The sequence below is a fragment of the Prionailurus viverrinus genome, chromosome A2, assembly GCF_022837055.1.
Source record: "Prionailurus viverrinus isolate Anna chromosome A2, UM_Priviv_1.0, whole genome shotgun sequence".
Taxonomy (NCBI): Eukaryota; Metazoa; Chordata; class Mammalia; order Carnivora; family Felidae; genus Prionailurus; species Prionailurus viverrinus.
In genome coordinates, this window is record NC_062562.1 from 144503870 (window position 1) to 144516274 (window position 12405).

The window sequence follows — 12405 nt, forward strand, 5'->3', positions numbered from 1 at the left end:
TAGATTCTGTGGGTCTTACGCTGTCCTGAAGCGGCCCAAGAGCCATAAAACTGTCCCAAATGTTCACTTTTATTCAAGTCATAGCATTTGGCTTAATCACACTATTATTTTTCAAAAAGAAATTGTAAGCCAATCTCCAATGCATTAATTTGTTAACCATTCCTTTGCTAACTATTCTAACATTTCATGGCAGTCCCAACATACGTGTTTAAACAGAATGCATTCACACATAAAGTGAGACATTTTCTATTCCGATGACTTCATCATTTCATGATTAATATCAGTGTAGAGTGCTTACTGGAGGTCTCACATAAATCATCAAAGCAAATTAAAGTAGCAAAACAATATAAGTTACAATTATCAAGTTCCCATTCATGTGGTTCTAGGTTCAGCTGGAAGATAAGCTAAGTACCTACATTCTGTCACTTACTTTTGAAAGATACAATTTTTAGGCCCCAGTAATTTGATTGATAAGTACATTTGCTTCCACATAATAAATGCTCACTCTGTGCCAGTGTACTCATTTTAGTTATGATACTTACCATAGCTAACACCCCTCGTGGCTAAAAGTCACCCACTCCCTAGGATTTGGTCAAGGGTGGCAAGAACAGTCCTCTATTGTGCTGACCACTATCTTAAGAGTTGACCTGGAGTACTGGACTCTGCCCAGGGAATCAATGGTAATTCTCCCACCTGGTCAAATAAAGTCCCTCCGGAATTATTCAAGACAGTAAGGAGAGAATTGGCCAGCCAATGAAGAAGAATGGAGCAGAGGGAAGTTAGGTTGAGACCGCATAAAAACAAAACCTTCAGATGGCCTGAAGGTCCCTTTGGCAGCTCAAGGAGGCAAAGGACATGGGTACCGGTGGAACCCTTCACCTGTATTTTCTCATTAAATCCATCCCAAAACCTAACACGATGTTATTATCCCCATTTTATAGATAAGCTGATTCTATAGTAAAATTAATGTTTACAATCTTTAGAAGGTTCAAATAAGCAATTATCACCAATACCCCACTTCTCAAATCCTTGTCTACTTTTGGCTGGCCATCAGACTATAGGAAGGAGACAGGATTCATAGGAATTATGATGGGATTGCTGGGAACCAGAATTTAGTATATAAGGGGAGGGTAACAGAAGGCAGGGAAAAGATGCTCATGAAGGTTTCCCTCTTCTCAAAAAGTGGGTGTTGTTAAGGAAATAGTGAGTGAGAAAGAGAGAAAGAGAGAGAGAGAGAAAAACCAAGAAAAAGACTCTTAACTATAGCAAACAAACTGATGGCTACCAGAGGGTGGAGGGAGGTTGAAATTGGTGATGGGGATTTAAGAGTAGTACACTTATCATGATGAGCCCTGAGTAACATACAGAATTGTTGAATCACTATATTTTACCCCTGAAACTAATATAACACTATATATTAACTATACTGGGATTAAAATTTAAAACTTCTAAAAACTAAACAGAATAAAACAAAATACAAAATAAAAACAAAACAATATAACAAACATAACATCATAACATAACATAACATAACATAACATAACATAACATAACATAACATAACATGTGGGTGTTGTTGAGCCACAACTGCTGAGTTAAGAACAGAAAAAAGATGCTTAGGAGCAACTGGGAAGACAAATCAAATTAGAAAGGAAAAAGATGCTGGGAAAGTAGCTAAAACTGGATACCATCACAGAGCACAAAATGGCATGCAGCTCAGAATTGAGACTTTGAGGAGAAATTCTAGATCCCCGGATGTGGTGAGAAATCTGGAAAATCCTGTACAGGCAAGGAGTCAGCTAGCCCAAGAGAAATTATTCTAGAAATGACAAATTCGAGCACCTTTGGCTGCCTATTTTAATCTTGTGTCCTTATCATTGCCAAAAGGCTCTTCCCAATGTCCTTCGAAATGTCTCCAGCATTCCTTGAAGCCTGGTTTGTGCCTCTTCAATACTCCTTAGACACAGAGAGCTTCTGCTCAGCATCCTCATTTCAGAAAATTTCATCAGCCTGAAAATGGTCATTAGGCTGCCTCTTAGCATTCTGTCTTCTAAACTAAAGCGATTAATACAAAAGCTGGACAGCCACTTAGGGGGAGGTTACAAAGAAGATTCCAGCCTACAAAGTGAACCAGACTAGATGGTCCCCCAAGATATTTCCCAAACCAAGAGCTTTCGATTCAATTCCTGTCATCTTTTTTGTGAAGTAAGTTTTCCATCAATTTGTTCATTTTTGTCACTGTATCAGTCACCTGTCCAATTTCTCCATATTCTTTTAATATCTTTAAATATAATTCACACAGGAACAGTTTCTCACAATATAAAACAAAGCCTCATTAATTCAGAATAAGTTGGAAAAGTCATGTCCCACTAAGAAACCAGTAAAAAGTATTTTCAATTCAAATTGCCTCCTATAGAACACTACATAATAGATATTGATAAACAAAATGATAAAGTTAATGAAAGATGGTGAGTTACAACAACTTTATTTTTATGGCACTTTATACTTTTCAAAGTATTATTCCCTTATTTTGCCAATTTTACTCAGTATATAAATGCAATTTATAGGTAATAGATCATCAAACCCATATCAGAAAGGCTTGAATTATTCTGCTAAACTTGAACTTTTAACTCAATATGAATTATATATAATTATTCCAAGTCTGCATCAGAGCAGTCTGAATTAATGAGGTTCTGCTCTATTGTAGCTATTATAAACCTGACAATTTTATGGCCATCTTATATCCCAGGGTGTCATTTCCATCCACACATTAGTAATAAATACTGTTTCTTCATACAGGAACTTTTGTCATAACAGAGCATTCCACTTTAAAGAAGCTTCACCAAGTAAATTATCTAATATCTCAAACACCATAGAAATGTTTTACATGAAAAAATGTGCTAAGATTTCATTATACTCTCTAAAAATACTTGCTTTGACTTAAAATGAGAATCAATAAGGAGGATATCCCAAGATGTTAAGGACTCAACATGTCACAGAAATTATTACCTGTTTGTTCAGGGAAGAAAAAAGAGTCATAATTAATCCAATTAAGTAATGGAGCTAAATCAACACATGTATAAACCCAGACACAGAACCCTCTAGTTGAGTAACCTGGTGACCCTGAGAGGGTCTATGAGCATCTTCACCATGTTCACGTTCTTCTTACACCTGTGGTTGGAGCCAGAACAGTTTATTGTCTTGTCACAATGCCTTCACCTACCTTAAAAAGTCTTAAAAGACAATGCCTTCACCTACCTTAAAAAGTCTTAAAATGTTAGCAACCATGATGGACACGGAGCTTGCTGCAGCACCTATGACACCAGAAATCTTGTCAGGCTTGGTGAAAATGGGTGGATCTCCATTAGCACACTTCACGTCGGAAGCGTCTTTCTCTATCAATGCCTGCACGAATGTTAATGACTGCTCCAAAGCATATGTGTCCCTGGAGCACGTGTCAAGGATCCGGACACCCAGAGTAATATTGGAGAGGAGATCAGGGTCCTTATTAATCTGGTCGATTGCATAAAGCATGGCCTCCAGTCTGTGGATCCCCTTTTCCTTCTTCAGCTCCCCACAAGGTACCCCTCTCTCTCCCTTTGCGTGGACAGGGAAGAGACCCCCCAAAATGATGTCCCCATCCACTCGTATGGAATGGGCATACTCCTGGCTGTGAGTTCTTTGCATCATTGTGAGGATCCAGTAGAACTTGGCCGTCAGGAGGAAGAAACAAGGGCAAGAGGCTGATCGCTTTCCCTCGCATACCATTTTCTCCACAGGTGGTGTTGCAACCCAAGACCCAGAGTTTATTCTTGCCACAGAAGAAGGGGCACCACCAGAGGCTGCACCTTCTGGAGGCTACCATCAGGGCCCATGGGGGAAAAGGCTCTGTGGGTTTCAGCAAGTTTTCTTGATTTCAATGTCACAGTGAATTTCCATCAGACCCCTAAGGTTCAATTTTATTTCCATATAAAGTCAACTTGCCTGGAATGGTGCAAAAATTAGAATAACAGCTGAGGTTCTGAAGGTGGGATGAGGTCAACAATTCACGTCCTTGAAGTCAGCCCTGTAGCAGAATTATTCCTGGGGGGCAGGGGGAGGGAAAAACAGGGTTCAGTTCAACGGGTCTACATTTTTCATATGTTTAAGTTCTGTTTACACCAACCTCTTTTTTTGTTTGTTGTTTCATTTCCCCTATTCAGTGAGAAACTAATTTTTTTTTGTCCCCCTATGATTCTGAACACCTGGCTGCACTGCATCTAAACAGAGAGATTGATGACACTTTTGGAGCAAGGGAAACAGAAAAGTATCAGAAACTAGGTTGATTCTCCCAAGCCAGAAAGTATTTTTATTTACCATTTTATTTCAATAAATCCAATTTCCATGAGGGTAAAAATCCTGTGATTGATGGCATTATTTCTTTTCAAATCTGCTTTTACTTTTTACAGCTGTCTGAATTTAGCATTTAAATGTTGTCCACAAAATCATAATGAAAGTTTATTTTCTGTGATGTATTCAACAAGCCAGTCATCTGTTAATTTCATTTTTTTGGTGCCTCAGATTGCCCAGTGGGAAAAAGTGATTACTCAAAGACAAAAGAAAAGAAAGAAAGAAATCCACCCGAGGAGTCCAAAATGTATAAGTTTTATAGCTTGTGAAAAGATTTAACATAGAACGTCAGCTATTTCATATAAATTATCTCATTGTTCTCTAATAACAAAACAAAGACTTGAAAATGAAATACATGGGGAGGGTTATGTGTGAAGATATTCCTATGAATTTGTTGGGGTGGAAGCAATGGGTATGCTTATAGTTCTGAAGTAAACACTCTTTGATCCTAGAATCACTAGGAGCAAATCAGAGCTGGAGATCAATTGAAGAGCTTCTTAATTTTGTCTGACTCAGTGGGGAAAACAGTTATTTCATCAAGATTAGAAATAACCTAAAGTGAAAACATCTACCAGCAAATCTATAGAAAAAGTTTGTTCTAGGACCTTCAATCCTAAAGAATTCCACGAGATTCTTTCAAAGGACTTTTGAGGAGGTTTAACTGAAAGCAAAAACTGACTTAACATAAGGGAATCTGATATTTGAAACACATGTATAATTAAGAGAATAAACAACACTAACTTGTTTTGGCAGGATGGTTAATTGAAGGCTCGTTTCTGATGTATATATGTTTGAAGCCTGAAATTTGGACAACTCTCCTCTAACCTAGCCAACCAACATCTGGTTGTATTTTCCATTCACTTGTTTAATTTCCAGTTCATAAAATTTTCATTCCACACTCCCTGTCCCAAAGGAAAGTATACTGCCTCCCTAGAGGATAACTGAACATATGTCCAAAAGCTTTCAGAGAAAGCTGTACTTTTCTTCAATTTCAGATTAGAAAAGGGGGGTTCGTCATAGCCCACTGCCCTGGATTTCTGAGCATATACCTGGAGTACACTCAGAAATACAGCCAATGGCCCATTCTGCTGATAGGGTTCTATCCTGCCTATGACAAGCATCCCCTGCCTCCTGGCACAGGCTAAGCCCTAGATTCCCTCTATCCTGCCCCAAAATACTTAGTCCTTTTCTGATTTTTCTCACCACTTGAACGATATTCCCTCATGCTCCATTCTCCTAGCAGCTGCTTCTCCCTCAGAAATTCTGTGATTTGACAATAGCCTGACCTCAGGCATTCCACAAAAGGAAACACTTAGAAAGTTAGCTTGACTTCCTGGATAAAACCATTTAAGTGACGGACCATAAATTACATCAGCCACCCATTAACAGACGTAGGATTATGTTTTACAGTTTCACAAGGAAGACCCGTTGTAAGACAATAAAACCTCATTAACTCTGATCACTAATTCAGAGCTTGAGACCAAGTCCACATGGCTAGGCTGACCCTTAACGTACCCCTTCTGACAGAGCACAGAGTAAATGGATATGTGAAGGATAAATGTTTAAAGGGAAAAAGAAGGGGAAGGGCACCTGTTGTTCTCCAAAGACCAGCCTTTCTTCATTACACCAAGCCACTCCTAAGTACTTAAGAGAATAAACGGTTTTCAATTACACAAACATAAAAACAGTCCATCTGTTAATTACAAATCATCCTTCCCTGCTCCTGTGGCATTAACCCAGTTCCACTGGCTGTACAGTCCTGGAATTAATAAAATCGAGTTTCTTATAAAAGTATTTGTGTTTGTAATAATTTCTAGTCTTTTCAGCATCTCATCAGTCTGTTTAGAGATTTAAGTTAAGGAGAGGTGAGGATGAGCAGCAGTGAGGCAAGAATTCGTTTTATTTGGTGGATGAATGCACTTACATGGAAAACAAGAGGTTCCATCTTGGTTATTATTTATTGGACAGTTCACTTGAATTTTTGCTTAAGTTCCCTCCTCTGCAGCATAGAATTATTAGTACATGACCTCTCTAAAGCTTGGCTTTCTTGTCTGTAAGGGGATGACAGAACCTGTCACGCAGCACACACAGAAGACACAGTACCTGGCACAGGGTACGTGCTCAGTAAACAGGAGTTGTCATTGCTGATTTAGTCTGTAACTCATTTTCCACAATGCAGAGCAACTTCTTCTATATTTGCCTAGTTGGTGAGGTTTTTACTGAATTTTGTCACTTTAAAATTAAAATCAGAACTACTTACAAAATACTGAAATATTGCAGTTATATCAAAATCTGATACGTTGTCATAAAAATCAGACTCTCGACAGCTGAAAAGGTTTAGTTTCCCTTTTAAATTCTAAGGAAAAAATCTATTTCAAAGTTTGTGGAAAACCACATAAATTCAGTTTCATTATATAATCTTACATTGCCTAATCTTACTCTTATGCAATTCTTGTGAGCTTCAATCTAAACTCATCCTACTTGGGCTCCATGAGTTTTAAAGAAATAATGACCTTTTTGTACTATAAAACTAAATAGTTCTACTTCATGCTTTGTGCTAGATTTAGAATAAAACAGTTTTTCTCTCAAACGGACCTTCCTCTGGGAATGGGTACAAACTTCACCTGGGCTGACGGACTTCTTCAAGGAGGTGTGAGGTCTGCAATCCTGAAATCAACCTCTGAGGGGAGCAGATGCCTTGCACTATTTCTGAGCCCACAGGAAGGGCTTCAAGATCTTTGAGAAGGCTGAACCATTAACCCCCGAAGCCCTTTCTGTTCACTCCCTTCCAGCCAGTCTTAAGTATAAGGAACACCATCATACATCATTAGCACTTCACCAAAAGTCCCTGCTGGCCTGGGGAGAAGACCTCTGGCTGGAACTTGAGTCTGTGACTTCCTAAGAGTGCTCTGTTTCCTGAAAGGCCAGCAGTAAGGACAGCTCCTCAAGGGCCAGGACCCTGAATTCTGCTTCTCTTTATTGTCTACACACCTTCTCTTCTACCAAAGTCCCAAGTGTGTAACACAGTGGCTCATGAATTTTCATACACCCATCATTAGCTCTGGTAGAAATGAGAAAAGAAAGGTTGAGTATGACCCAAAGCCCTGAGCTAGTAAATGGCACCACAGTCAAAATCCTCAGGCCCCCAGGACGGGTCCTGTCCTTCAGAAAGCCCTCAGTGCTGCAGAGACTGGCTGTGAAAGCCCCGGTGAGGATGAAGGTGCTTCCCCTCCACTGAAAGCTTACAGAAATGTATAGATCTTCAACAGGTAGCCCTAGCCCTTGAAGAAAAATAATGTGCTAATTAGGAGGAGACAATCTGGGGGCATTTTCAGGGCAGGGTGATTTCCAAATCTCTCAAAGGGTTGAGAATATCAAGTATAGTTTGTCCAAAACTCTGCTTCCAACCAGGGTTCCTGGCGAGCCTGACGCCGGGTTGAGAACAAACCCACCCTCCCACATGGGACCCATCAGGTCTGTCAGCACGTCCTCCTCCAGCACTTGGCAAGTGCTTTTAAGACACGGTATGGTGGGGCGCCTGGGTGGCGCAGTCGGTTGAGCGGCCGACTTCAGCCAGGTCACGAACTCGCGGTCCGTGAGTTTGAGCCCCGCGTCGGGCTCTGGGCTGATGGCTCAGAGCCTGGAGCCTGTTTCCGATTCTGTGTCTCCCTCTCTCTCTGCCCCTCCCCCGTTCATGCTCTGTCTCTCTCTGTCCCAAAAATAAATAAACGTTGAAAAAAAAAAATTAAAAAAAAAAAAAAAGACACGGTATGGTAAAATCCTCACTGAGGAATATCATTAGCCAAGAATTGTGATTTTTTACTCCTAAAAAGGCCAAACAGCATCCCTATGCTGGATTCCATTCAGCTCTTTAGCAAAAAGGTTAAGCTGAATATTGTCATCAACTCAAAATGGCAAATCTAGCAGTTTCAATTGAAACTGCCCACACTTGCAAGCTCTCTTAGGTTGCTTTAGAAAATGCATCACATTTGTCTATCGTCTCCCATGCTACGTCATGTGTGTGTGGCCCTGGAATCTTGGGGGTGCCCCAGAGCACGGATGGGCCAGGCAGAGCCCTCCCCTGGCAACAGAGGCCTGGAATTGGATCCTTGTTTGACGGTCACCGGCTGGCGACACTGAATATGTCACTTCACCTCTGTGTGCTTCCATTTCCTCATCTGTGAAATGAGTGAGATGGACCATGTGATCTCTAAGGTATCTTCCAGCTTCCCGTTCTGAGATTCTATTATTTAATAATAAGGGAATGAGATTACGCTCAAACACCAGAGCAAGGCTTTGCCAGCTGAACACAATAACTGATTTTGTTTGCAAGCTGAGTGACTTTTTCCCATCAGTGAGAGAGGGTTGTGAAAGCTCTTCTGTACAAGCAAGCCCCATATTAAGAAAATCTGATACATGAGCAGCTCAACTTACTAAACAGATAAATTAGAAGGTGATTATTTGCATTACAAAAGAATTCACCACAGGTTTCCCTTAAATAGCTAAATCCCCCATGCATTTAAAATGCAATCTGATTTAGCAGAATTCAATTTGTGCAGGTTTTTTCAATAACACAGCTATCGCATAAAAAGACCACAGTTAAACTAATGAGAAGCCACTTTTATAGTATGTATCTTATAAGAAGAGGGAAAGGGAGCGAAACCAACACTTATGGAATGCCCACACTACACCTGGAGCCTCACACACATGATCTCATTTCCTTCACAATACACCTGTAAGACTGGTATCACGGCCCCCATTTGGGATATGAGGAACCTAAAAACAGAAAGATTATATGAATGTGTCCAAAATCTTGGGCCAGAATTCAAGTGTAGAACTGCTGCTATGTTCTTTCCCTTACTTCATGCCCCTTGGGTTCAGGAGACCATGATGGATATTGTGGACATGAGAGTGGTATCCTGGGGTCCAAGAGGTCCCTGATTCTAATCCCTCTCCCCCTGTACTTCCTATATGGCATTGGGCAAGTCACTTAACCTGGGACTAGTTTGTTTCTAAACTGAGGAATGATTCCCGGCCACCTCCCAAGACTGTGAAGTCAAATGACATAATAATGTACATAAAAGTATTTCATAAACTGACAAGTGCCATTAAGAATGTACACGGATACTATTAGTTTAACAATCAGTCCTAGAACTTAAATACTTTACTTGTGTTTTATGTTAGAAGACCTGGAAAACCACTTTGCCATCACACTCAGAGCTGGCCAGACCCTAACAAGTCATGTGTCTAAGGAGTCAAAGGAGACCAAAGGAAAACTGGAAAGACCCAAGAGGGAAAGTCAATGGAAGTGCAGTATCTGACCTAGAGAACTGAAGGTCGTGGACACTTGAAGCATCAAAAGGGCTATTCTGAAGGAAGTGGTGACAAGATATTCTTCAGCAGTGAAAAGAGGACAATAGGAAACCTTCCTAAGTTGTATATAGGATATAATGCCCAGCTTCTAACATGAAGGTCATTATCACTGGAAAAGTTAGCCAAAAAACAGCCAGATTTCCATCTTTAGACATAGTCATGCCCAGAAAATGCGAAATTGGCAACACACGTGAATAATCTCCACATACTCTTCTTGGGCTCTCCTATATCTTCCCACTTGTGCTCACCTGTTCCTTCCTCTCCCAGACCTGTATCTCCTCCCTCCCTCAGGACTGATGTGTCCTACAGATTACACTCTTAAGACCTGGTTCTCCCGTTACCTTGGCCCTCCCCAGGGAGTGAGTTGATTCATTAACAGGTATCAAAACCTAAAGATACATTAGTGTCATCCCGCAACTGGAACATCTACATTTATAAGACAATTTCCAAGAGAGCCATAATTTCTTCACCAAAGAAACATATCTAATAGTGGTTAAAATAGGTAATGTAACAAACCAAAGTCAGGAGTTATCATGAACCAGGAGCCTCTCAGCAGTGTCCCTCACATCACTCCATTAGCAGTACCTACACTCAGAAGGCAGGTCCTGGGATAAGAATACATCATGCTCAAGGTTCTTAGTGAATTTATCACAACTTGTCAAAGCACCAAGTAGAAATGAAAACCAAAACATCTCTCTGAGCCAAGAAGAAAAAAGGAAGGAGGGAGAGGGGAAGGAAGGAAAAAAGGAAGCGGGGGGGGGGGGGGGGGGGGGATGGAAAGGAAAGGAAAAGGAAATCAAATCTAAATTCAATTCCTAGCAGACAGAAAACCTGTTCTTGTGATAGAAACAATGTGATCCAGCTGACTCTCTGTTCACATCTTCTCCTGGAACATGGCATGACTGTCCCTCCTGAGAAAACTACATGTGTGAGTCTGATGCTGTACAATCAGATTCTATCAAGAAAGCAGCAAGTTTCCTGAACCTTTGAAAGCTAGCCTATTCTGCAGGCATGGAGATGTGGCCAGGTTTTTGCTATGGGTTCAGTTAAAAGATAAATCCAAGCAGCATCTTCTTTTTAAGATACTGAGACAGAGCAACTCCACTTCCCAGATTAAAGTCCAAGGTCCTCTTTATGTTGGGCATTCTAACTACACGAGGAAGATGGTAAGAAAGAAACTTAGAAGGGAAAACATCATTGCTACCACTAGTGGTGAGCCAGAACCTGTGTGTACAGTGAGTATACTGTGCCTCATGCCTGAAGACAATGGAACATTGTTACACAAAGATTGGCAGTGTTGCCAAAATGAATGCCAGCCTGTTGTTTGCTGCATAAATACCAATTAAACGAGCCCCATAGCAGCTCCAACCTGCTCAGCTAACTTTGAAAAGAGTACAATCTCTCCACACCTCTAACTTTCTCTTGCACTCATTAGAGTTCAACTCTTCCTTTTATCTATTCCTTTTGTATTTAGATGTTTTTAGAATTATTCAAGTAGTCATAATTTGCAAAGGAAGCATGGTAGGGCAGAACTAGCCAGCACAAACCAAACAGAACAAATAGAGCCTAAATAACAGCAAAGACCTGTGTTCTCAGCATCTTTCTTTTTTATTCTGGGTAAATCTCCAAAAAAGCTGCTCCTGAGCTATTGCTTCCCATATTCCCGACTTAAAAGCAAGAAAGCTCTCTCTTTATCTCAGGTATGATGCAACCTGTAGTTGACTCTGAAATAGGAAAATGACATCTAAAACTCTTACTTCATTTTCCCTGATGGATAAGGCTTTTCTCCTCAAAATTATCAAATCACATATTTTCAAGAACCAAGCAATGAATTTCACACAGCTGATTCTGTCTCCTACAGAGATTTTTCAAGACATTATTCACAAGCAAGTGACCGAGGTAAACTAAAGTGGTTTCTGTAGCCATTTGCAATTATTGACAAACAATTTCATAACGGAAAATGGAAATTACAGTCAAGTGCAATAAGCTGTTTATCCAAGATCTACCTGCTGGTGGCTCTTTTCTCTTATTTTTTTTTTCTTTCCATCAAAATACAAGCTATTATCAGAACGCATTTCTACTGTTTATGATACTTCTTGTCAATATCTCCACCACCAACCCTGTTTTCCAGTTCTGGCTTTGTACTCAATCGCGGTAGTGGCCCAGATCGTAGCGTCCTCCTGGGTGTCCAAGAGACTCCCATGCCATCAGGTCTGTGGGAAAGGATCACCCTCAAATGGCAAACAGGGCATTCCCTTCCCAAGAAGGACTAGCTTCGGGGACTGAGGGGTTTGGGCTACTGTAGCTGGCTGGTAGGTCTAATTTCACCCCCACCATCCCGGGAGCACAGACACTGTCTGACCCCAGGCCCTGCAGTTTGGGCCACTAGGGAAACAATTCTTCAGGGAAGCGTGGGGGTGCCGTCTTGCGCAATTGGGCAACTCTCACACCCCTCTGCATTTCATGTGCACCAAAGGAACATGTCATACAGACGGGTTTTTTGTTTGCTTTTGGTTGTGTGTGTGTGTGTGTGTGTGTGTGCGTGTGTGATTCTGTTATATTTTCACCAACTGTACGAACCTCAAGGGATCTCTGAGCTGCTTGGCAGAGCAGATGGGCTCGCTACTGGCGTGGCTCAGAGGG

At 40.9% G+C, this 12405-nt stretch overlaps 1 protein-coding gene across 1 annotated transcript in view; it reads right to left on the reverse strand.

The window, feature by feature from the left end:
• The window catches only part of GRM8 (glutamate metabotropic receptor 8), a 763655-nt gene extending 759887 nt beyond the window's left edge, over window positions 1–3768 (reverse strand). The window contains exon 1 of the mRNA XM_047850946.1: window positions 3259–3768. Within this exon, the coding sequence (XP_047706902.1) occupies window positions 3259–3768 (510 nt within the window). The remainder of the gene's footprint in view (window positions 1–3258) is intronic.
• Window positions 3769–12405: the final 8637 nt, after the last annotated feature.